At 42.5% G+C, this 25,301-nt stretch overlaps 1 protein-coding gene across 2 annotated transcripts in view; it reads left to right on the forward strand.

The window, feature by feature from the left end:
* FAXC (failed axon connections homolog, metaxin like GST domain containing) overlaps positions 1 to 25,301 on the forward strand; it is a 74,153-nt gene that overhangs the window by 45,509 nt on the left and 3,343 nt on the right. For both annotated transcript variants that reach the window (XM_052645731.1, XM_052645729.1), the window contains exon 5: positions 6,074 to 6,190. In XM_052645731.1, coding sequence (XP_052501691.1) covers positions 6,074 to 6,190 — 117 coding nt within the window. The remainder of the gene's footprint in view (positions 1 to 6,073; positions 6,191 to 25,301) is intronic.

The following is a 25,301-nucleotide window of genomic DNA, read 5'->3' on the forward strand; positions in this document are numbered from 1 at the left end:
AACACTACTTGAGGAGATAGGACACACACATAAATAAGACTATGAGATGACATGTGTGAATTACCTAATGATTGATTTAGATGAGTGTTTCCCAAAGTGTGGTTCCTGGACCAGCAGCCTTAGCACTACCTGAGCTCGTTAGAAAGGCAGAGTCTTGAGTCCCACCCCTACCTACTGAATCTGAAACCTGGGGATTCATGGGAGATAAATCAGTATTTTTTAAAAGTCCTCCAGGGGACCATGATGCATGCTTGAGTTTAAGAACACTGATATACTCTAGTCTAGACCAGCACTTACCAAACTTCAGTGTACGTGAGAGCCATCTGGAATAGCACTATTCAAAGTGTGGTCCAAGAATTGCTGGCTCTCTAAGAATCACTGACCTGAAAGCTCGTTAAAACACAGATTCTCTCCCAGTCTCACTCTCAGTCATTTTGATTAAATAGGTAGCATTTGCGATGCTGATGCTGCTGGTCCCTAACTGCTGTTTGAGCAGCCCTGCTCTAAGCAGGTGTGCCTCTCAGGGTTGGTAGAGGAGAAGCGGTCGAGGACTGGACAGTGCAGGTAACCTTTCTGGAGTGGAGGAGGGAGCATGTGATCTGAGCCTTAAGGGAAGTGTTGAGTTAGACCAGTGGAGGTTATTGGAGGAGGGATGGGATGGGAGGTGGTGATGAGAGTACCACCAGCTGCTTCTGTGCATCTGGACACATGAAAATGAAGCTTGAGTTGTCTCATCACCCAAACCTTCTCCCTCAGTGCTGCAGAAATGCCCTTAATGTTCTGCTTTTTGCTGAAACCCTCCAGTAGTGAGGACTGGGCCCGCTTGGGGACGCCTGGGGATGCTACAGACTTGAGACTCTGACGTGGCCTTTTCATCTCTAAGCAGAATCTAATCTAATTTCAGTCTTTTTCTTAAAAATACTTCCTGCTAGGCTCAAAAGACCAAATTTGGAACAATTTGGGCAACATAAGGAATAATGAGAGTACTGGATTACAGGCCATACAGTAAAAGAAATATCGACAAGTGCGTGTTTACATAAATAAATAATTGAATATGTCAGTAAAAGGGGGATGAAGGGAACAGTAGTATTTGAATCAATACATGTAGAAGTAATAGAGAGAAATAGAAAATCCTGATTAGGCAAACTCCACAGTATTTAGTTGTTTCAGTTGACGTCTACTGATGGATGCTAAAATTAGTGGGCCAACGTTTGAGGAGAAACAGGATAGTGATACAGTCTCAAAGTTTCTCCCCCAAGGTTATTAACTACAAAAGGAAAACTAGTAACATTACAGGGAAGAAACCTTACGGATACTACCATTACCACATGGTCAGGGTTAATATCCCCAGTGATAAGACATATGGACATTGTGGACCTCCTGATATGATGCTCTGAGAAGGGGTGTCGGGGTCTCCAGAGAAAGAAACCAGTAGCAGATGTAGCTCTAGATATCTGGATCGATCCATTTCTATTTCTCTTATGTAATAAATTTATCTGGGCTCATACAATTTGGAGGCTGACAGATACCAAGATCTGTAGAGGGGGTTGGCAAGCTGGGGACCCAGGAAGGCTGATGATGTAGTTCCAGTCAGAACTGGCTCAAGACCCTGGAAGAGCCAATGTTTCCATTTAAGTCTGAAGTCAGCAAAGGCCTCCGTCCTAGGTCAGAGGCAATCAGGCAGTAGGAATTTCCCCTTCCTCTGGGGAGAGTCAGCCCTTTTGTCATATGAAGACCTTCAACTAGCTGGAGGAAGCCCACCCACACTAGGGAGAGTGTTCTGCTTTACTCAGCCTATCACTTAAATGTTAACCTTGCCCACAACACCCTGATAGAAAATCCCAGAATAATGTTTGACCACATCACTTAGTCCCCCATGCAGTAGTCAGGTTGACATATGAAATAAGCATCACAAGAGCATTTGTAAATATGGATTACTACTCTAATGATTAACCACCTTGGACAAACCCAAGTTGATGAACATTTTGCAAAATAGCTGATCAGTATTCTCTAAAAATGTCGAGGTTATGAAAGACAAGGAGGGACTTTCCTGGTGGTCCAGTGGTTAAGCCTCTGAGCTCACTGTATGGGGTTCAATCCCTGGTCAGGGAACTAAGGTCTTGTAGGGCATGGCTGTGTGGGTGGGGGGAGGTGGGGGTGTGTGACAAGGACAGACTGAGGAACTAAGGTGACCTGACAGCTACATGCAATGCGGGATCCTGAAGCAGATAAGAACAGTAGTTGAAAAACTACTAAAATTTTAATGAAGAGTACAGCACAGTTAATTGAATTATATCGATGTTAATTTCTTAGTTTTGGTAAATGTACTGAGGGACTTCCCTGGTGGCTCAGTGGTAAACAATCTGCCGGCAAGGCTGGAGATGCAGGCAAGAGACATGGATTTGACCCCTGGGTTGGGAAGATCCCCTGGAGAAAGGAAATGGCAACTCACTCCAGTATTCTTGCCTGGAAAATCCCAGTCCATGGGATTGCAAAAGGGTCCAACACAACTGGGCGACTAAACAGCGACAGCAACAATAAATGTACTGTGGTTACCTAGTTCAGTTCAGATCAGTCACTCAGTCGTGTCCGACTCTTCGCAACCCCATGGACCACAGCATACCAGGCCTCCCTGTCCATCACCAACTCCTGGAGTTTACTCAAGCTCATCTCCATTGAGTTGGTGATGCCATCCAACCATCTCATCCTCTGTCATCCCCTTCTCCTCCTGCCCTCAATCTTCCCCAGCATCAGGGTCTTTTCCAGTTAGTCAGTTCTTTGTATCAGGTGGCCAAAGTATTGGAGTTTCAGCTTCAGCATCAGTCCTTCCAATGAACACTCAGGACTGATCTCTTTTCGGATGGACTGGTTGGATCTCCTTGCATTCCCAGGGACTCTCAAGAGTCTTCTCCAACACCACAGTTCAAAAGCATCAATTCTGCGGTGCTCAGCTTTCTTTATAGTCCAACTCTCATATCCATACATGACTACTGGAAAAACCATAGCCTTGACGAGACGGACCTTTGTTGGCAAAGTAATGTCTCTGCTTTTTAATATGCTATCTAGGTTGGTCATAACTTTTCTTCCGAGGAGTAAGCATCTTTTAAAATTTCATGGCTGCAGTCACCATCTGCAGTGATTTTCGAGCCGCTAAAAATGAAGTCAGCCACTGTTTCCACTGTTTCCCCCTCTATTTGCCATGAAGTGATGGGGCCAGATGCCATGATCTTAGTTTCCTGAATGTTGAGCTTTAAGGCAACTTTTTCACTTTCCTCTTTCACTTTCATCAAGAGGCTCTTTAGTTCCTCTTCACTTTCTGCCATAAGGGTGGTGTCATCTGCATATCTGAGGTGATTGATATTTCTCCCGGCAATCTTGATTCCAGCTTGTGCTTCCTCTAGCCCAGCGTTTCTCATGATGTACTCTGCATAGAAGTTAAATAAGCAGAGTGACAGTATACAGCCTTGATGTACTCCTTTTCCTATTTGGCACCAATCTGTTGTTCCATGTCCAGTTCTAACTGTTGCTTCCTGACCTGCATACAGATTTCTCAAGAGGCAGGTTAGGTGGTCTGGTATTCCCATCTCTCTCAGAATTTTCCACAGTTTATTATGATCCACACAGTCAAAGGCGTTGGCATAGTCAATAAAGCAAAAGTAGATGTTTTTCAGAAACTCTCTTGCTTTTTCGATGGTTACCTAAGCTGTCCATATTAGCAGAAGCTAGTTGAAGGGTATACTGCTGCTGCCTCTGCTAAGTCGCTTCAGTCGTGTCCGACTCTGTGTGACCCCATAGACGGCAGCCCACCAGGCTCCCCCGTCCCTGGGATTCTCCAGGCAAGAACGCTGGAGTGGGTTGCCATTTCCTTCTCTGATGCATGAAAGTGAAAAGTGAAAGTGAAAGTGAATTCACTCAGTCGTATCCGACTCTGTGTGACCCCATGGACTGCAGCCTACCAGGCTCCTCCGTCCATGGGATTTTCCAGGCAAGAGTGCTGGAGTGGGGTGCCATTGCCTTCTCCGTGAAGGGTATACAGAAACTGCTATTTTTGTAACTTTTTTATGTCTAAAATTAACTAAAAAATTAATTAGGAAAGTTTTTTAAAAAGTTTCCTGCCATTGGGTACTCTGAGGACTTCTTAATAACAGAGAGTTTTTTATAATCTTTAAATTTATAACTGTAATGTGTGTGTATATATGTATAATTGTGTGTCTACCATGAATGCTAAATTCTATCCATTTTTTGAGGGAGGGGGCAAGTACCTTTAAAAACCCTTAGACTTTTGTTCCTTTCTCCTTCTATATTCTGTATTCCCTCCTGATCAAAAGCATCCTTTTGTAAACATTCACAGCTTAACCCTCCTGCTGTTCCTTGGGGTCTTTATCTCATAGATGAAGCTCTCTGTGGCAGCTTGTGCAGAGCAGAGAGTATCAGGCTGGGAGTCAAGAGACTGGGTGCTGGCATTTTTAGTCTGTTTCTGTTATTATTAATAACTCAGGGTCCTTCTAGCTTTAATGTTTTGAGCCAAAAAGTAAATTTGGGCTGAACGCTATATGTATTAGTTGATGTACAGATTCAAATGATTATATTTATCGTTATTATTTTTCTTTTTTTATCAAGGTTTTATGTGCTCTATTTTTAGGTTTCCTAAGTTTTTATAAAACTCATGTACATTTTTTCCTCCTGCTCCCCCAAATATTTGGAGTCTACAACAGACTTCACATTGTACTCTAGCATTTCCCTTAGACTCTTTCCTTTTAGCAGTTTAAGGAAATCAACGTTTCCGGGGGGCCAGGAAGCCATTGTAGCTCTCCTTTAACCCGTTTTCTTCCCTTTGAATCTGGGTCGTATGTGTAAAAGTGAAATTTGAAAGAGGGCTGTCTGAACTGACAGCTTCCATTGCCATGAGAAGGCTTGTGCTGGAAAGATGAATATAATTTATGGGATGGAGAGAAGCAGGGGGCACATACGGGTTCTGGGAGGGCAGGGAGGTGTGTGGGTGCAGCATGAGCAGAAGTGTAGCAGTGGGAAGCATGGCATGGGCGGGTGAACGGGGCCGTCCCAGGCCTGCCGGGTTAAAGAAGGGTGAGGGGCAAAGCCGGCATGTGGGTGGGAGCAGAATGTGGTGAGTCTTGGACTGCAGGATGAGTTTGGACTATATTTCATAACCCATTTCATAAATCATTAAAAGTTGTTGTGAAAGGCAGTGCCACTATGAAAAGAATGTCCTAGAAATTTAGCTTTGGGTGAGATATGGAATAGACTGGAAAAACAGAAGGGCTCTTATCATGAGTGCTGGTATTTGATGAGTTACCCAGATCTGGTGCTAAGTGCTTCACATGTGTTATGAAATGTAATCCCCACAGTGGTCCTAGGAAATACCTTTAATATCATCTCCTTTTCCAGATGGGAGAACCGAGGCTTGGAGAGGTTGATTAATGAGCAGGCTTTCATAGTGAATAACGGTGGGACCAGGATGTGAAGGAGGATGGATCCAGTTCCTCCTGGGATGCAGTTTTAAAGCTTCTCTTTGTTTGTTTCCTGTTGGTACACAGTGGTGAGAACCTTGCCAAGACCATGGAGATATCATACAGAGCCTTGCCTCCTCAAACTTAGTAGCTTAGGGTTCTGGTTCTCCCTGAGGAAATCTATTAATTTAATAAAGTAAGTGCTGAGGCTGGCTGTGCTTGACTTGAGATGGTTTAAGCGAATGTCCAGATGTTCTTAAGCATCTCAAGCTTTAACAACTAGAGCTGGAGACAAGGAGGTGCCTCTGGGGTTCTGGGGGTGATAAGTTCTCCCTTTTCCCCATGAACCCCCCCCCCCTCACCTGCTTACCTTGGTATGTTCCCAGTTACTTCCCTGCTGTGCTATCCTATCAGTTGATACGTCACAGAATTCTTTGTTTTACTTTTGTTTCTAGTTTTTGGTAAAAGAAGGTGCATGCATTTGGTCTTGCAAAGCTTTTGATGCTCTGTTAAGCAGATGGATGATGGAAGATGCTGAATGCCATTGTGACTTAGCGGGACAGCAAGGGCCAGCCAAGTGACCTCTCTCTCTCTCTCTGCTGCAGGTGACAAGAAGTACATCATGGGGCCCAAGCTCTCCACCCTCGATGCTACTGTCTTTGGACACTTGGCCCAGGCGATGTGGACCTTACCTGGGACGAGACCTGAACGGCTGATTAAAGGCAAGCCCTGTGAAGCTCTCAGGTTTGGGGAATTGCTGGGGGCCGGGGGTGGGGGCAGCACAGTGGAGAATTCTGGGCCCAAGCCTGTGAGCTTGGCTCTGCTTTGTGGAGACACCAGGCTGTGGTGTCCAGGGCCAACGTTAGTTTTCTGTGTCAGGATCGGTAGAGGCAGAAGAGGAGAGATGGGGCTTCTCACCTGTCATCCTGCACAAACCATGTTCCTAGCAAAGCTGACACACATCCTGCCATGTTCTACACAAGGGCTTTTCTTCCAGCAGCCTACCTAGTGGATTTAATGCTTGTCACCGAAATAGGACTTAAATTCCCCTAGTGTCCTTGTTTTGTCAGCCTGCCTTAATTTCCTTTGGATGGTGGGGGCTTTCCGGTTTCTGGTTTATCCAGCGCTGCGGCACCTGAGCTTGGGTGGTCGTGATGGACTCACTGCCTATCTTGCATGCTCCTTTTGAGTACAGACTGGCCTCAGATAGTTCACATGTGGATATAGGTACATAGGATTCTGTGTCACAAGTTCAAAACATTCCCTTCTATTCCAGTCAGGTGTCTGTAGATCATACCTGGAGAGTAGTAGAGCTGGAAAATTCAAGAACTTTGTGGGAAAATGAGGAAAAAATGTCAACAAATTCTTTGTAAGTTTGGTGCTGTATGAGGTATTATTATTGATATTATATATACGTTTTGACCAAAGAAATACAATCTTGTATCTTTGTTGTGTGATCTTGATGTAGGCCTGTGAGAATTATAATTCTAAACTGGTGGAGTAAAAGTGGGCTGAATGGGGCCAGAGCTAGAGGATGAACATGTGTGTGGGGGTAGTGATGGGGATGGTTGCCAGGGGTCAAGTTCTTGTTGGCAGTGGGGCAGGGAAAGTCAACTTAACCTGGGTTGATGTTAAAGGACCAGGTCTTCATGTGTGTTCATTTGTGTGTGTGTATGTGTGTGTTGGAGTGGAGTGTTGGAATATGAATGGCTGCTGGGGCCTCTGAGAAAGGATTCTTCTCCATGAATGGAAACCACTTTGAGTCATCTCTGGTTTGAAACTACCTAAGAAAGTACCTGGTGCTGGGAATGTGGGGATCAAGGTTCTATATTTTGGTTTGGGGAAGGGGAATGACAGAAGTTAATCAGGGCTTTGCTAGCTCAATCAGTAGAGCACGGGACTCAATTCCAGGGTCATGTGGTCAAGCCCCATGTTGGGTGGTTACTCTTCAATATTTGGGCTTCCCTGGTGGTTCAGACAGTAAAGAATCTGCCTGCAATGCAGGAGACCTGGGTTCAATCCCTGGGTTGGGAAGATCCCTTGCAGAAGAGAATGGTAACCCACTTCAGTGTTCTTGCCTGGAGATTCTGATAGCTTATAGTGAATGGTGCTGCCAGATTCGTGGTTTCCAAAGGAGAAGATTTAACTCTGGAACCAAAGACAATCTCAGTTACTCAAAAAGTTTTGTGTAGGTTTTATTAACGTAACGGGAATAGAGAAAGCTTCCAACAAGAGGCACTGGAAGAGGGCAGGAGAGTACCTGCCTCACAGATTTAAGTGAGGCCTTATATACTTCTCAACTAGCTGCTAAAAATAGATAAAAAGGATACCTCAAGATTGTAAGTCCCACCAGACACTTTCCCAGGGCATACCTCCTGAGATAACTTTGGCACAAGATTAGCCAGGGAGAATGGTTCCAGCAATGTCTCTGGGTGAGATATACTGTTGCTGTTAATCAAGATAATTAGTCTTGAGAAACAGATTCCCAGCCAAGATCTGTTACAATTATAATTATTAACATAGAGTTTAAGAAAAGCATTTCCATGAGTAAGATGTTCTGTGTGATCATTAGTTCCTGGACCTAAAGAAAGGCCACTTCTCAAATAAGATACATTGTTGCATAAGGCTCAAGGAAAGCATGAGCAGAGGATGTTCAGTTCAGTTCAGTTCAGTCTCTCAGTCGCTCAGTCCTGTCGGACTGTTTGTGACCCCATAAATCGCAGCACGCAGGCCTCCCTGTCCATCACCAACTCCCGGAATACACCCAAACTCATGTCCATCGAGTTGGTGATGCCATGCAGCCATCTCATCCTCTGTCGTCCCCTTCCCCTCCTGCCCCCAATCCCTCCCAGCATCAGAGTCTTTTCCAGTGAGTCAACTCTTTGCATGAGGTGACTGAAGTATTGGAGTTTCAGCTTCAGCATCAGTCCTGCCAATGAACACCCAGGACTGATCTCCTTTAAAATGGACTGGTTGGATCTCCTTGCAGTCCAAGGGACTCTCAAGAGTCTTCTCCAACACCACAGTTCAAAAGCATCAATTCTTCTGCCCTCAGCTTTCCAGTCCAACTTTCACATCCATACATGACCACTGGAAAAACCATAGCCTTGACTAGATGGACCTTAGTCGGCAAAGTAATGTCTCTGCTTTTTAATATGCTATCTAGGTTGGTCATAACTTTCCTTCCAAGGAGTAAGCATCTTTTAATTTCATGGCTGCAATCACAATTTGCAGTGATTTTGGACCCCCCAAAAATAAAGTCTGACACTGTTTCTGAAGTGATGGGACCAGATGCCATGATCTTAGTTTTCTGAATGTTGAGCTTTAAGCCAACTTTTTCACTCTCCTCTTTCACTTTCATCAAGAGGCTTTTGAGTTCCTCTTCACTTTCTGCCATAAGGGTGGAGTCATCTGCATATCTAAGGTTATTGATATTTCTCCTGGCAATCTTGATTCCAGCTTGTGCTTCCTCCAGCCCAGCATTTCTCATGATGTACTCTGCATATAAGTTAAATAAGCAGGGTGACAATATACAGCCTTGATGTACTCCTTTTCCTATTTGGAACCAGTCTGTTGTTCCATGTCCAGTTCTAACTGTTGTTTCCTGACCTGCATATAGGTTTCTCAAGAGGCAAGTCAGGTGGTCTGTTATTCCCATCTTCCTTAAAGGGCTTTGGACTGCCTGCCCAAGCTTTAATTCTTTCATTCCTCCCTTTTTCTTGTAGGAGAATATGATTGCCAGGGAAAGGGGTGGAGAAATCGTTCTGTAACTTCTTCCTGCTGGTAAGGGGCACAGACTCTAAATTGTTGAGGCAACATACTCTCCTTACCCTCATATTGAGGGTCTCTGATCCAGGGGCCCTGAGTAATAGCTAGAGGAGGCAGTAAAAACTATAGGAAGCATGAACAATCATTAGTAACTTAAATGTCTCAAGCTGCTTAGATACAAAGTTAATTATACAGTTACTGATATAAGGAGCAAACAGCAAGAATAAGATGATTACGATTATTACAGTCAAGATAGTTTACCACTAAGGAGAGCTTCTAAATCAAGATTGTATCTGTGAGAAGAGTGGAACATCAGGAGAGCCCATTTTGAAGAGTGACCAGAAGCTCTGCATCACGGTTACTTTGTCTGGGAAGCCATTGTATCCTTTAGAAAGAACAAACTAGATAAGCAGATTAAAAAGCAGAGAGTAAATATGAGTAAAAGAATTATTGTAATCAGCAGTCCAAGGAAGAGTCAAAGAATCAGGTTACATTTGATAGTAACTTTGATCCTGGTCCAGATAGAGTCAACACTTGGGCTTCCCTATTTATAAGAATGGAGCCATTTGGCATGTTCATATACATTTTCAGTGTAGGTATCACAGACCCAGTTAGAAGTAGTTGAAAGAATGACAACCTGAATCTTAACAGACAAAATAAATATTACCATTTCTTTTGAGAAGAATGAGTCTGAACCCCAATGTAGACAGCTATTTTAGGGACTTATAGCCAGGTAGCGGAGAAGGCAATGGCACCCCACTCCAGTACTCTTGCCTGGAAAATCACATGGACGGGGGAGCCTGGTAGGCTGCAGTCCATGGGGTCTCTGAGTTGGACATGGCTGAGCGACTTCACTTTCACTTTCCCCTTTCATGCATTGGAGAAGGAAATGGCAACCCACTCCAGTGTTCTTGCCTGGAGAATCACAGGGACGGGGGAGCCTGGTGGGCTGCTGTCTATGGGGTCGCACAGAGTCGGACACGACTGAAGTGACTTAGCAGCAGCATAGCCAGGTAGCCAGTTGTCTAAGTTTGTCCAAGTAGGCTTTAGCCTCTTATTGTGGTATTAACATATAAGCCAAAGTAGTTGTCACCACTGACAATTTTAGCATTTTTTTAGGTATGAGAAGATGCAAGAATTTGGGTTCAAGAAAATCTTTACCTGAAAATATCTAACTGTCTGAAGGCCTGTTTTGTCCATTTTTCCAGAGCACAGAGTGAGTGCCTAATTTCTGATTTCCATCCTGAATTCCATTCAGGAGATGTTGACGGTCAACAGCTGTGTGTTCATGAGTTAATCTTTGTAGATGCCAATGGCAAGTGCCAGTTTCCAGTTTCAGGACCCCTTTATGGCCATGAGTTTGACCCTAGTTTGGGGGGCATTTCATGACCACCTTGTCCCACAGTACTGGGAAGGCTCATTCCCAGATCTGTCAAAGATTTCACCGATGGGCCACTCAACGTGCTGTTATTGCACTAGGCCCTGTGAGTAGCAAAAGTCTCTAGACCTCACCTGTCTCACTAGTCTCTTGGTCCAGGAAAACATTCCTTCTTGTTGCTTCTTCTCATATACAGAGTCACACCATTATAACTATGGGTTTCATATGGAACTGTGACTCGGTCACACACTTGATAATGTAAGGGACAATACTTCTTGAAACAGGCAACGTAGAAAGCAATATAGTTAGCAGTAATAGTAAAATCATAACTTAAGTCAAGAACTTCCATTAGGTATAGCCCAGTGACATCTCCAGGTCATCTGACCTAGTTTGTTAAATGACTACAGCCTGTTGTTAATCTCCTGGTTGCATATCCTGGAGCATTTGATCTTTATTCAAAGACTGGTTACTGAGATAAGCTTTAGAGACAGCTCAGAGTGTCCTTTTTAATAACTTAATTAAACCTCTTGGCAATGTAACATAATTGCAAGGAACTATGTCAGAAGTGACTTTTAGTAAATATAGACCTTAATTAACAAACCTAGAACTTAATATTTAGGGAAACATAATAGATGCTGTAGGCCTGACATCAGTTTGGTGGATTTTTCTTTTAGAGCTCCCCAGTATACTTTGAAATTTCTGTATATATCCAGAAACAGTCTTTTTTACCTTGATGAGGCTGTTCAGAACCCAGATGTCTCCAGTTTCTCGAGGGACGAGGCAGAGAAAAAAGAAAAATGTTTTAATTTTACCCACAGATGTAAATCACTAAATTGTTTTAAAGCATCAGTAACTTAAGGAGAGAGCTTCTTTATATCTAAAAACAAAGATTAGAAGCCAGTAATATGTCAGACAAAAAGTCATGAAAATTGTAGTCATATTTAGCAGTCTATTCAATCTCATGTAACCTAGCCTTTGTTCTGTCATCCTTGCCCTACGACCGAGGACATCAGTGAAAACGATAGTCTCCAAGAAGCTTGTGAAGTTTCTTGCCAATGTCTGTACTACCTGTCCAGCAAAGTGGGTGCCCCAGTCACTGGAGATTGTAGAAAACATATTTTAGACATTTTTTCTCTATTGTGAGATACTAACCCTGAAGCCAGGAAAGGCTTTATCTTATCAAATAAAAGTGAAATTTGTCGGGGAGCTAAGAAAAGCGAAGTGGCTGTCTTGGATTTCCCATAACCCCGACTATTTAGTTTATAGCCATTGTTTATCTGTTTTAAGTTCCCCACTGCTGCTGCTAAGTCGCTTCAGTCGTGTCCGACTCTGTGCGACCTAACAGATGGCAGCCCACCAGGCTCCCACGTTCCTGGGATTCTCCAGGCAAGAACACTGAAGTGGGTTGCCATTTCCTTCTCCATAAGTTCCCTGATGAGGGGTTAATTTTTGTAGAAGCAGAATGAGCTTTGTCTATGTGTGCCATAGTCTGTCATCAAAAGCCACATTTAAAGAAAACTTTGTTCTTTTAACAGGAAGAGAAAACCAAATTCCAGATTGGTACCAGCTTTCATTCACTGTGAAACAATAGTTATTCACTTAGTCAAAGTAACAATAAAAGGTTTCAAAGACAGTTTAATGTCTTAAGAAGCTTGTATCATGCACAAAACTCTCTTCCCCTTGCCACAAACCTTTTTTATACTTCTGGGTTATTTTATTTGCCCATGCAGAGAACAGCCACCTGTAAGTTTAGATTTGCTTCCTTTCCCTTGATAGAAGGTAATTCCCTTCCTTATGCCTTTTTATTGAAAACACACATCCTACTTTCTTTCAGCAACCATGACCTGTACTTTATATCATCATTTTGTAGCATAGTAAATATAAATCACCCAAAGCTATATCATTTGGAAAAGTATCTTCACAATGTCTGTGTTAATTAGATCAATAAACAAACATCAATACCAGGTATCAACTCAATAGTGAATATTTACCAGTTCACACAAGCCTGAAATTTGTTTTAGTTTAATTTTTTTTAAATTTAGAATTGATTGATTTGTAAGCACTTAGTTCTCTTTAGGCCAATTAAATAGAGCTTATTGACCAATTAGCCTTTAGCAATGTTGTCCAAGGATGGAGACACACACTGGGACACACAGAAACCTCACAGTTTTCTGCTTGAAACTTAAAATGTCTGTTTGCCTTTTTTTCCTTTGGCCTGAAATTCTACCAGTTTGCTCATGGCTGGAGTCCCAGAAAGAATGGGCTGTGTATCTCAAGGACATGATAAGAGATAACTTCAGAGTTTTTTCCCAGGCATGTTTTTATTTCTCAGGCAGGGTTGGAGCTCCAAAAAAAAAGTATTTTAATAAACCAGCTTTTTCCTAATTGCACAAACAAAAAGAACCGGTTTTGCAATTTCAAAAAGATTTCATTTTAACCAGTTTCCTCCAGAATCTAAAGAATATCGTGGCCATTCAGTATCAAAAATGTCATCTCTCTTTCTTGTAGTCATAGTTCCATAGCTAAAATTTAAACCAGAGAGTATTCAAATTGGCTCTAATGACAGGGCTAGCCTGACTGATAAGGTGTTGTCCCAGCAGGGATTGTCTCTCCGGGAAGGTGAGGGCTTTTCTTAAAGAAAGCCTGTTTAGAAGGGGCTTTTTAGGCTCTGGGGATCAAACTTATCCCAGTTTTTCAATATACAATTCAAAGGGGTGGTTCTGGAACTGTTAGCTCTCATCTGTAAGAGAAGAAAAAGCAGCACCCCGTGTCGTGGCTTTTTCCTACCAGAGGCATCCCTCCCTGCTCTAGATGGGAGTGGAGACAGGTCTTCCACCTAAGTTTCCTTCCCTGGCCGGAGTTAACCTGTCCTTACCAGCGCAGGTGTCCCACTGTCGTCCCTCCCGCTTCTACCACCGAGGAGGGGTGGAGATGCACCAGGGGTAGACCTGATGGCATCCCAGATTGATGTCGAGTTCCTCGCCATTAAAACCTCTGCCTGATTTCTGCTCCTCCTCTGAGGCCACCGGGGTAGAGCAGAGTAGCCTTCCAGAATGCCTCCCAAGCTAAGACCGCTAGGGGAAACACCCATCTTCCGTGTGCCTGTGTATATTCCTGAGCATATTCCTGACCACAGTAGAAGCAGTAAGTTATAAAGGGCTGAACAGAAAAGCCAAGATGTCCCTTCTGAGAGCTTCCATATCAGCCTATGTGATAAAAAAGGAGGTGATGGAGGGCTGGCCTGCTAGGAAAAGAATAATCTTTCATGTTCATGGAGTGTCAAGGTCAACATTTCTATTGCTGTCCAGCAGATTGTACAAAAAGAATATCTAAAGAGTTGAGACAAGACTCACTGGAGGGCTTTCTTTGGTCCACTAAGAGCTTGCATTACTAAGGGAAGAAGCCCGTTGCATTTCCAATCTGCCCAAATCTGGGGTTCCCTGATCTGAGTCCTCAGGAATCTCATGTTCACCAGTAATGTATCCATCCATGCAGTCCGGAGGCATGGCCATAACAAGAACTCACCTCTGGGTCTCTGGGGTCAGGAGGGGGTGTTTTTCAGTCTGAGAGATGTCCCTGGAGCTAGAGCTCCACTTAGCTCCCTAGTGTGTTCCTGCCTGCAGTGTCCTGTAAAACTTGGAATGGTGGTCTGACTAGAAAAACTCAGTAACAGCATGGGTTGTAGGTCTCCTGACAGTCTGCAGTCTGGCACACTAGGTTAGTACCTTGAATTCCTCAGGCAGTTATGAAAGCAGTCAGAGAGACCAGGAAAGGCTGACCAGGGAAAAGAAGTTCGGTCCATACTCTTCATCCACTTTTGGCCGTTCCCCTCATGAGGACATTGGGTGCCTCTTGACACTGGCAGGTCAGTATAACCCCCTGACAGGCATACTGCCATATGAGGATCACCATGGAACCGTGGAGCAGGACACAGCTCTTGCTTCTTGCACATTCACACAGACAGGCACACACTGAGTTAGCAAAGTAGAGACTTTACATTAAAAGAGCAAAACAGTCCCAGCTCTGAACATTCTTACCTTGTCTTGAAGATCCCGGACGAGACCCCAAGATGATAGCTTACAGTGAACAGTGTTGCCAGATTCATGGTCTCTGAAGGAGAAGATTTAAGTCTGGGACCAAAGACAGTTTCAGTCACTCAGAGCTTTGTGTAGATTTTGTTAAGGTAATGGGGATAGAGAAAGCTTCCAGCAACAGGCATTGGAAGGGGGTAGGAGAGTACCCGCCTCACTAGCTTAAGCAGGGTCCTATATACTTCTCAGCTAGCCGCTGAGAATAGATAAAAAGAATACCTCAAGGTTGTAAGAGTTCCACCAGACCCTTTCTCAAGGCATACATCCTGAGATAACTTTGGCACAAGATTAGCCAGAGAGAACGGTTCCAGCAATGTCTCTGGGTGAGATATACTATTGCTGTGTCATCAGAGGTACAAGTCTTGAGAAACAGGTTTCCAGGCAAGATTTGTTATAATTATAATCATTAACATAGAGTCTAAGAAAAGCATTTCCATGAGTAAGACACTGTGCTGTGATCATTAGTTGGGACCTAAAGAAAGGCCAGTTTTCGGGTAAGATACATTGTTGCACAAGGCTCAAGGAAAGCAGGAGCAGAGAATGTTCACCTCCTCCTTATAGGGCCTTGGACTGCCTGCCTAAGCTTTACCTCTTTCAGTTCCATGGGCAGAGGAGCCTGATGGGCAACAGTCCATGGGGCTGCAAAGAGTTGGACATGACTGAGAAACTAAGGCTTTTCACTTTACATACCCTGGCTGAGAGACTGGGGGTGTACATGAGGTCACCAGTGAATAACGTATATAATACTCATAATTAATGTTGGATGGATGGATGGGACCAAGCAAGGCAAAATCATACAAGAAACTGAGGCAGGTGAGCAGTCATGTGTGGTAGTCATGGGTGGGTGGGTAGGGAGGATGGTGAAGGCTGTAACTGTGTGTGTGTGTACTCACGTGTATGCCCAGAGGTTCAGACCAGGCTAATGGCAGCAGGAGTATGCTCCAGACTGGTGGGGATAGGACTTCAGATAACACATTACCAGGCTTAGTTGGAGGGAATCAGGCATTTGTTGAAGGTCTTCTAAAACTACCACTAAGTGGAGGTGAGAATAGTATGGGCTTATATTTAATTTCCTAGATAATCAGCATGAAGATATTCCTTGTCTTGTGATATGTTGGGAATTATCTGAATTGAATATTCAATTCATAAGTTGACTATCAGATTGGTGATGCTTGTAGCACTTAAAATAGTTTCCCTTTAATGTAATCACGTTTTCCATGGTGGTCTAAAAGATACTGATTACTTTTAATTCATTTAGGAGTGTGTTTTGTATATACTCTCTCTTCCTGTTACTTCCTACTCTGTCCTTCCATTTCCCTACACACCTGTGAATACAAACACACATTTACTTGCTGGGGTCCAGCCCCAGTGGATCCAGGGAATTCAAAGTGAAGACGGCGTTGGCGTCTGAGGATTAATTGCTTAATTAAAGATATGGAGGGAGATTAGAAAGAAATAGTGTAGTAGGAAAATTAGTGGGGAAAAAGAGGCTGAATAACTTGGTTTACTTGGAAAACCAATAAAACTCCAAGACAAGGAGTTTGCATCACCTACGTAGGCCACCGGTGCCCGCTTGAATAGCAGAGGGTGCCCTGCCTTGGGCTCCCTCTTGCGTGGGTCTTAGAAGCCAGGGCAAGTAAGTATACATGGTGAGCCTCCACGCTCCAGGTGGGAATTCAGCCAGAAAAGAAGAGAATGAGAAAAGACCACACGGGGGAGGCCAGTCTTTCCAGGAACTGGTCTGTTTCTTTATTTTCCAGGTCCACTTTTATACTTTCAGTTGTACATAGAGATAAATGTGTTCTCAGCATATCTTTGTTCTTACAAGGGTCTCACATTTGTTTTACAATATTTTCTGGTCTGGAGACTGATTAACATTTTATGGCCCCACCTTTCTTTCTATTGATAAAGGTTAATCGATCAGAAAACTTGTTTCCCCTTAAGATCTATTTAGTCTTCAGTTCAGTTCAGTTCAGTCGCTCAGTCGTGTCCAACTCTTTGCGACCCCATGAATCGCAGCACGCCAGGCCTCCCTGTCCATCACCATCTCCCAGAGTTCACTCAGACTCACGTCCATTGAGTCCGTGATGCCATGCAGCCATCTCATCCTCGGTCGTCCCCTTCTCCTCCTGCCCCCAATCCCTCCCAGCATGAGTCAACACTTTGCATGAGGTGGCCAAAGTACTGGAGCTTCAGCTTTAGCATCATTCCTTCCAAAGAAATCCCAGGGTTGATCTCCTTCAGAATGGAGTGGTTGGATCTCCTTGCAGTCCAAGGGACTCTCAAGAGTCTTCTCCAACACCACAGTTCAAAAGCATCAATTCTTCGGTGCTCAGCCTTCTTCACAGTCCAACTCTCACATCCATACATGACTACTGGAAAAACCATAGCCTTGACTAGACGGATCTTAGTTGGCAAAGTAATGTCTCTGCTTTTGAATATACTATCTAGGTTGGTCATAACTTTTCTTCCAAGGAGTAAGCATCTTTTAATCTCATGGCTGCAGTCACCATCTGCAGTGATTTTGGAGCCCAAAAAAATAAAGTCTGACTGTTTCTACTGTTTCCCCATCTATTTCCCATGAAGTGATGGGATCAGATGCCATGATCTTTGTTTTCTGAATGCTGAGCTTTAAGCCAACTTTTTCGCTCTCCTCTTTCACTTTCATCAAGAGGCTTTTTAGCTCCTCTTCACTTTCTACCATAAGGGTGGTGTCATCTGCATATCTGAGATTATTGATATTTCGCCTGGCAATCTTGATTCCAGCTTGTGTTTCTTCTAGTCCAGTGTTTCTCATGATGTACTCTGCATAGAAGGTAAATAAGCAGGGTGACAATATACAGCCTTGACGTACTCCTTTTCCTATTTGGAACCAGTCTGTTGTTCCATGTCCAGTTCTAACTGTTGCTTCTTGACGAGCATACAGATTTCTCAAGAGGCAGGTTAGGTGGTCTGGTATTCCCATCTCTTTCAGAATTTTCCACAGTTTATTGTGATCCACATAGTCAAAGGCTTTGGCATAGTCAATAAAGCAGAAATCCATGTTTTTCTGGAACTCTCTTGCTTTTTCCATGATCCAGCGGATGTTGGCAATTTGATCTCTGGTTCCTCTGCCTTTTCGAAAAGCAGCTTGAACATCAGGGAGTTCACGGTTCACATGTTGCTGAAGTCTGGCTTGGAGAATTTTGAGCATCAGTTTACTAGTATGTGAGATGAGTGCAATTGTGTGGTAGTTTGAGCATTCTTTGGCATTGCCTTTCTTTGGAATTGGAATGAAAACTGACCTTTTCCAGTCCTGTGGCCACTGCTGAGTTTTCCAAATTTGCTAGCATATTGAGTGCAGCACTTTCACAGCATCATCTTTCAGGATCTGAAACAGCTCAACTGGAATTCCATCACCTCCACTAGCTTTGTTCATAGTGATGCTTTCTAAGGCCCACTTGACTTCAGATTCCAAGATGTCTGGCTCTAGATTAGTGATCACATCATCATGATTATCTGGGTTGTGAAGATCTTTTTTGTACAGTTCTTCTGTGTATTCTTCCCACCTCTTCTTAATATCTTCTGCTTCTGTGAGGTCCATACCATTTCTGTCCTTTATCGAGCCCATCTTTGCATGAAATGTTCCCTTGGTATCTCTAATTTTCTTGAAGAGATCTGTAGTCTTTCCCATTCTGTTGTTTTCCTCTATTTCTTTGCACTGATCCCTGAAGAAGGCTTTCTTATCTCTTCTTGCTGTTCTTTGAAACTCTGCATTCAGATGCTTATATCTTTCCTTTTCTCCTTTGCTTTTCACCTCTGTTCTTTTTATAGCTATTTGTAAAGCCTCCCCAGACAGCCATTTTGCTTTTTTGCATTTCTTTTCCATGGAGATGGTCTTGATCCCTGTCTCCTGTACAATGTCACGAACCTCTTTCCATAGTTCATCAGGCACTCTATCTATCAGATCTAGGCCCTTAAATCTATTTCTCGCTTCCACTGTATAAGCATAAGGGATTTGATTTGGGTCATACCTGAATGGTCTAGCGGTTTTCCCTACTTTCTTCAATTTGAGTCTGAATTTGGTAATAAGGAGTTCATGATCTGAGCCACAGTCAGCTCCTGGTCTTGTTTTTGTTGACTGTATAGAGCTTCTCCATCTTTGGCTCCAAAGAATATAATCAGTCTGATTTCGGTGTTGACCATCTGGTGATGTCCATGTGTAGAGTCTTCTCTTGTGTTGTTGGAAGCGGGTGTTTGCTATGACCAGTGCATTTTCTTAAGATAGTGATAAAGTTACATTTTTACATAGCAGGGACACAATGATTTATAACAAAGAAAGAGGAGTACAGTGATCTATAACAAAAGAGAAAATTCATTAACTCAAAAAGTCTAGTATTGCTAACATCAAAACTACTATATTTCTTTTTCTACATTCCAATTACATTGATTATCATACTCCCCAGTGCCTAAGGATATGGAGGCCTGGCAGCAATCATTAACTCAGCAATGAAACCCCTCACCAGCATAATTTCTAACTAACTCGCTAATACTATACTAATAATTTTCTAACTTCTCAAGAGAATCTGTTTTTAGAAAGTTTAAAGCATCTCGTGCCTCTCACGGTTGGGAGGCTGTAAACAATCACATGTGGCCGGATAATCCTGTCAGGCAGGCTAGAGAACCATCAGAGGAGTTTTTGGACTGAAACACGCCCAGGAGATTTATTAACTGGGGTCCTAAGTTAACTGTTACAGAGAGAGGTGGTGGGGGATAGCCCCCCATAATGTCAGAAGTATAGGTGAAAGGCATAATGCAGCAAGGCAGGCTAACTCTGGTTTTTGGGGCAGATTCACAAGCAGATTCAGCGAGGCTCCCTTAAGGCTTGACTCGCCTTTGCCTGTCGGGCCCCTTAACCTCATGACCTTTGCCATGGGCGGGACTCCTCGTGCTGGCTCCCAGCATTTACTCACATAGTTGTATACATACTGACTTATTCACACACTTATACTTTTACCCAAGTGTGTACACATACAGTCACATGCCCTATGCACACAGGCACTACATTTGGCGCCTGAACAACACAAGTTTGAATTGCACGGGTCACTTATATATGGGTATTTTTCAATAGTAATGACTGTGGTGCTATACAATCCATGGTTGGTTGAATCCACGAATGTGGAGGAACCTTGGATACAGAGGACTGACTGTAAGTTCTATGTGAATTAACCCCCACTTTGTTCAAGGGTCAAGTGTATGAGGTCATCTGTTATTTTAGAAGTATTTAGGCATCCAATATCAGTAGAACCCTTAGATTGTACAGAATCCCTTCTTAAAGAAATGAGGCATCTTTTACTGATTTATTTATGACTTGGCAGTTTCCTCTGTTACCTCCTGGAGGGACTTGAGGCATTTAGTATTCTTTTTAAAGAAATGATTGGTGCTTTTGGAGAATTGATTTTGAGTCTCACTTGGAGATGCACACACTGGGAGAATCTGATGCCATCATCTGCAGAGCATAGTTGGCACATAGTTGCAGGCACTTTGATTCTTAAAACAAGTTAGTAGCTTCCAGCTCTCCTTGGGGACTGGAGGAGCACAAGTCATTCAAGTTCACAGTGACTCTTTAAAACTCATTTCAGTCATTATTCCAGGCCGCTCCTTTGATCAGAGCTGCTAGTGCAGGCCAGCTACTAATCTGGTCTCAGCTTCTTTTTCTGCCTTTGCTTTTTCTGTGGTGGAGACTTTCCCAAGAAGTAACAAGAGGAAGGAGAAGTGGAAACAAACCACCAGGAGCCTGGATAACGGAGAACTGGCTCACACCCAGGGGTGCAAGTGGCTTGCATCTGGCGATTTTCTGCTGTAGCTTTGGGACAGCCAGGGCGACACTGTCCTTGCCCCCTGTGTGAGGCGTGTGTATAAATATTAGCTTTTTGGGAGTTCCCTGGCAGTCCAGTTGTTAAGACTCCATGCTTCCATTTCAGGGGGCAAGGGTTGGATCCCTAGCCAGGGAATTAAGATTTTGCATACCTCATGGTGCAGTCAAAAAGTTTAAAAAAATTAGCTTTTTGATCCTAGATATTATTTACAATATCTAGTTACACAAACTACTCCAGGAAACATCCAGAATAGTGAGAAATTTTCCTTAATTTCGGTGAGTAGGAGGACAGACTTTGAACATTTGACAGTTCTTAAAATATATATAATATGTTCGTGCATGATATGAAATATTTCCTGACTGGAAAAATTTAGAAAAGATAAAGAATTTTTTAAAAAGATTATTAATAACTTGTGACCCTAACACCCACGGAGAGCTTCTGTTAATATTGTAGTATGTTTCTTCATCTTTTATCAAGTACATGTGTGCATATATGTTTCAAAATTGAGATCATTATGTTGAAATAGTTATATCCTGCAGTTTGCAGTTTTTGATTAACTGTATTATGGCCATTTCCTTTGTCATTAAATATTCTTCAAAACAGTGTAGTTAGTAGTGCAAGATATCCTATCCTACAGCTGCACTGTAATTTATGTGATTAATCTTTTTCTGGACTTGTGGGTGGTTTGCTTTACTTTTCTTTAGTTTTGGCTGCACTAAGTCTTCGTTGCTACATGCCAGCTTCTCTGCTTTCAGTGGTCAGGCTTCTCATTGCAGTGGTTTCTCCTGTTGCAGAGCACGGACTCTAGAGTGTGCAGGCTTTATTAGTTGTGGCTCAAGGGCTCCAGAGCACAGTCTCAGTAGCTGTGGCACACAGGCTTAGGTGCCCCAGGGCATGTGGAATTTTCCTGGGCCAGGGACTGAACCCATGTCCCCTGCACGGGTAAGTGGATTCTTTACCACTGGACTACTGGGACGGTCTCTTGCTGGTGATTTTAAATAATTTTTACTAACATTCTATAGTGAATATTGTGTATTTATTTTATATATATATATATATATATATATATATATATTTCTAGCTAAATTTCTAGTTGGGGAATCACTGTCTCAAAGGGTGCAAACGCTTGGTCTACACAGCTAAATTGCTTTCTAGAAGGACTGTTTCAATTTATATTCTCATCAGCAGTGTCTGGAAGTACCTCAGATGGAATGGAATTGCTGTATCATATGGTAGTTTTATTTTTAATTTTTGAGTAACCTCCATGTTGTTTTTCATAGTGGCGGCACTGATTTACATTCCCAACAACAGTGAATGAGGGTTCCTTTTTCTCCACATGCTCACCTATACTTGTTATTTCTTGTCTTTTTCAGCAACTCTTTTAATATGGAGTCACATTTGGTATTTTGATCGGAGTATCCTTACTAAAGAATTGCATGTGGATTTGGCCCGCTTGAACACAGGCGTGGAACATGTAGAGCCTGGAAAGTAAAACAGCAAAAGGGAAAGGGTTTTGGCACTCCGCTGCTCGCCTGGGGAGCCAGGTCAAAGTCAAAGAACCTAATGCTATTTTTCTGAATTTGTAAGAAACACAACCCTCCATTGTTTTTGTTATTTGGTTGCGACCCTGTGGGCTGCAGCATGCCAGGCCTCCCTGTCCCTTACCATCTCCTGGAGTTTGCTCAAACTCACGTTCATTGAGTTGGTGATGCCATCCAACCATCTCATCCTCTGTCGTTCCCTTCTCCTCCTCCCTTCAATCTCGCCCAGCATCAGGGTCTTTTCCAGTGAGTCAGTTCTTTGAATCAGGTGGTCAAAGTGTTAGAACTTCAGCTTCACCATCAGTCCTTCCAGTGAATAGTCAGGACTGATTTCCTTTAGGAATTGACTGGTTTGATTTTCTTGCTGTCCAAGGTGGGGCTCTCAAGAGTCTTCTCCAACACCACAGTTTGAAGGCATCAATTCTTCTGTGCTCAGCCTTTTTTATTGTCCAGCTCTCACATCCATACATGACTACTGGAAAAATCATAGCTTTGACTAGATGGACCTTTGTGTTTTAAGAAAAACCCTGTTCAGCAGATTTTCTATCAATAATTATTTATTGTACTTGGATGTATTCTTTGCTTATTTTTTGACAGATTATAAGATAGAAAGAATGCTGGAATCCTTGAAAAACATGCAGGTATATACTCACCCCATATCTTACTGTTCTCTATTTGGAGGTGTTTAGGAAGAGGTCATGGGGGAATCTGGGTCTTGGGAAAGGGTTGGCTTGAGTGACCTTTGCTGGTGTTTGTATTTTTAGATCTGTGAATTAGCTTCAGGGAGACTGGGAAAGGGGGCGGGGTGTCCTCATTGCCACATTCAAGTTTGATAAGAACTCTTCTAAAGAGGAAATGTTCAGCGTCCTTGCTGCTCGTATGATACAGGGTTAAAGGAAGCAACCATGGGCATAGCTGGCACCCAGCACAAGAATGGAGCAGGGAGGTGCTGAGTGAACACCTTGAAAACAGTGTGTGTGGCCCCATTTTCTAGATATTGGCTGGTTAAGGGTCCAAGGCTGCAGCAGTGCTGGGAGGAGCTGGAGTGATACAGGAAAATGAAATGAGTCACTTTTTCCAAAGAGTGGGGAATATTTCCATTAGCGAAACTTCAAGAGAAAAGTTCTTTATTCTGTCTGGGAGTGTCCTCGGGGTTAAGGGCCATTTGGTTTTCTGATAATAACCTCTCCAGTTGTCTGAAAATATTAATAACTGCTCATTAGTCATTTTACTAATTTATTTTATTGGACTTTTAAATTAAGAAGTAATACATAATTGTCACAATAAGTTGAATTAGGCAGGTGTGTTTTAAAAGATTTATCATCTCCTCACCTATATTATGTATATGTGCCAAGACTGCTTCAGTCATGTCTGACTCTGTGTGACCCCATGGACTGTAGCCCATGCCCTCTTTCAGGGCATTTTCGCCACCCAGGGATTGAACCCATGTCTCTTAGGCTCTTGCATTGGCAGGCAGATTCTCAACCATTAGTGCCACCTTCCTGTAGAATATTGTGCAGCTATTAAAAAGATATAGTATTCTATTTAGTGAAAAAATTATAATGTGTATAGTGCAATCCGACTGTTTATTTTTAAAATAATAAAACAAAAAAGACAGTTATATACATGTATGTAAATTTGTATATGAAAAATAAAGGCACAGATGTCCAAAATCACTCATAGAAAACCAAGATTAGCAATTTGAAGTGAACCCTTCTATGCTTTTTATTTTTCATATACAAATTTACATACATATATATAACTGTTTTTGTATTATTTTAAAACCAAATGGAATTACATCATATACATTACTTTATAATTTTTTTTTTGCTAAATAGAATATTTTTTTAATAGCTGCACAGTATTCTATAGGGTTGATATAACAAATATCAGTCAATCCTTATTGGATATTCAGGCTGTTTCCATCTTTGTTTTCTTTCTCTTTTTTTCATTGACATAATACTACATTCAACATCCATGTGCATCTATCTTTACATACCGATGCTTTTATTTTAGTAGAATAGAGTACTAAAAGTAGAGTCCTGAGCCACCATATAAGTGCATTTAAAATTTCAATAGGTAACATCAGATTACTTTCCTGAAAAGCTTTTAACAATTTATACTTCCACCAACCATGTTGTACAATGTCTGACTGTCCACACTGGATGGTATCAGGCTTCAGTTCTTACCAGCCTGATAGGTGATATTATCTGTTTGTTGAGTATCCTTTGAGAAAAAAACCTCCTGTTTTAAAAAATTATTTCACAAAGTTTACATCTTCAATATAGGCATTTATGTTAACATGAGCATATCACACACACAGTACACATATAACCTGTTTCTACTGCTGACTTTTTTCATTCTTTTTGGCTGGTAGCATGTTGAGTGGATCTGCTGGTGGAGGATCTATGCGTAAGAAGGGACTGGCAAATCCAGATAAAGGGAGAATTGAAGTGTAAATTTTCACTCTTTGCTTCACTGTTTTTATCAGGGCCAGGATATGAGGATGGGCATGTGAGCTCCCAGTCCTTGCTTATCAAAGCAGACCGTTTCTTAAGAATGATCTCTTCTTCATGATAGCCCATTGTCTTTGAATGATAACACCTGTCCTCTCATAATTCCTGAGACTCTAGAAAGAATTACTGAAAAATATTCTGTGACAGGTAGCTGGAAGCTATGAATTCCCAGATCAGGCTGTCAGCTCATCAGGAGAAAGGCAAGGTCAAGTCTTGGTGAAGGGCATGGAGTCTGGGGACTGCTTTTGTTTGAATCCTGGCTCTGTCACTGTCTAGCTTTGTGACTTTAGGCAAGTTAATTAACTTCTCTGCTGATTCAGTTTTCCTATCATAAATGCAGATAGTAATAGCTCCTGTCTCGTGGGATTGGTGCCAGGACTAGGGATGGGAGTTCATATGAATTCAATAATAAATAAAGCACTTCAAGTAGTGCCCGGTACACAGTAAGGCCTATATACATGTTTGCTATTGTTATTATTATTAATTTCTATTGTTCCTGATTGACAAGTTCTATTCTAATGACACATAGTCATGAAGGGGGGCAACTCTCTTGGATGAAAGGTAAAGAAAACGGCTGTAGAGAGGACAGCCACAGAAGGCGTGCAGACGGTCATTTATCATGTAGATCCCGTGCACTTTGTACCTAGGTTCTGGCTTTCTGGGAGTGGACTTGACTGAGGC

This window comes from Budorcas taxicolor, chromosome 9 (assembly GCF_023091745.1).
Source record: "Budorcas taxicolor isolate Tak-1 chromosome 9, Takin1.1, whole genome shotgun sequence".
Taxonomy (NCBI): Eukaryota; Metazoa; Chordata; class Mammalia; order Artiodactyla; family Bovidae; genus Budorcas; species Budorcas taxicolor.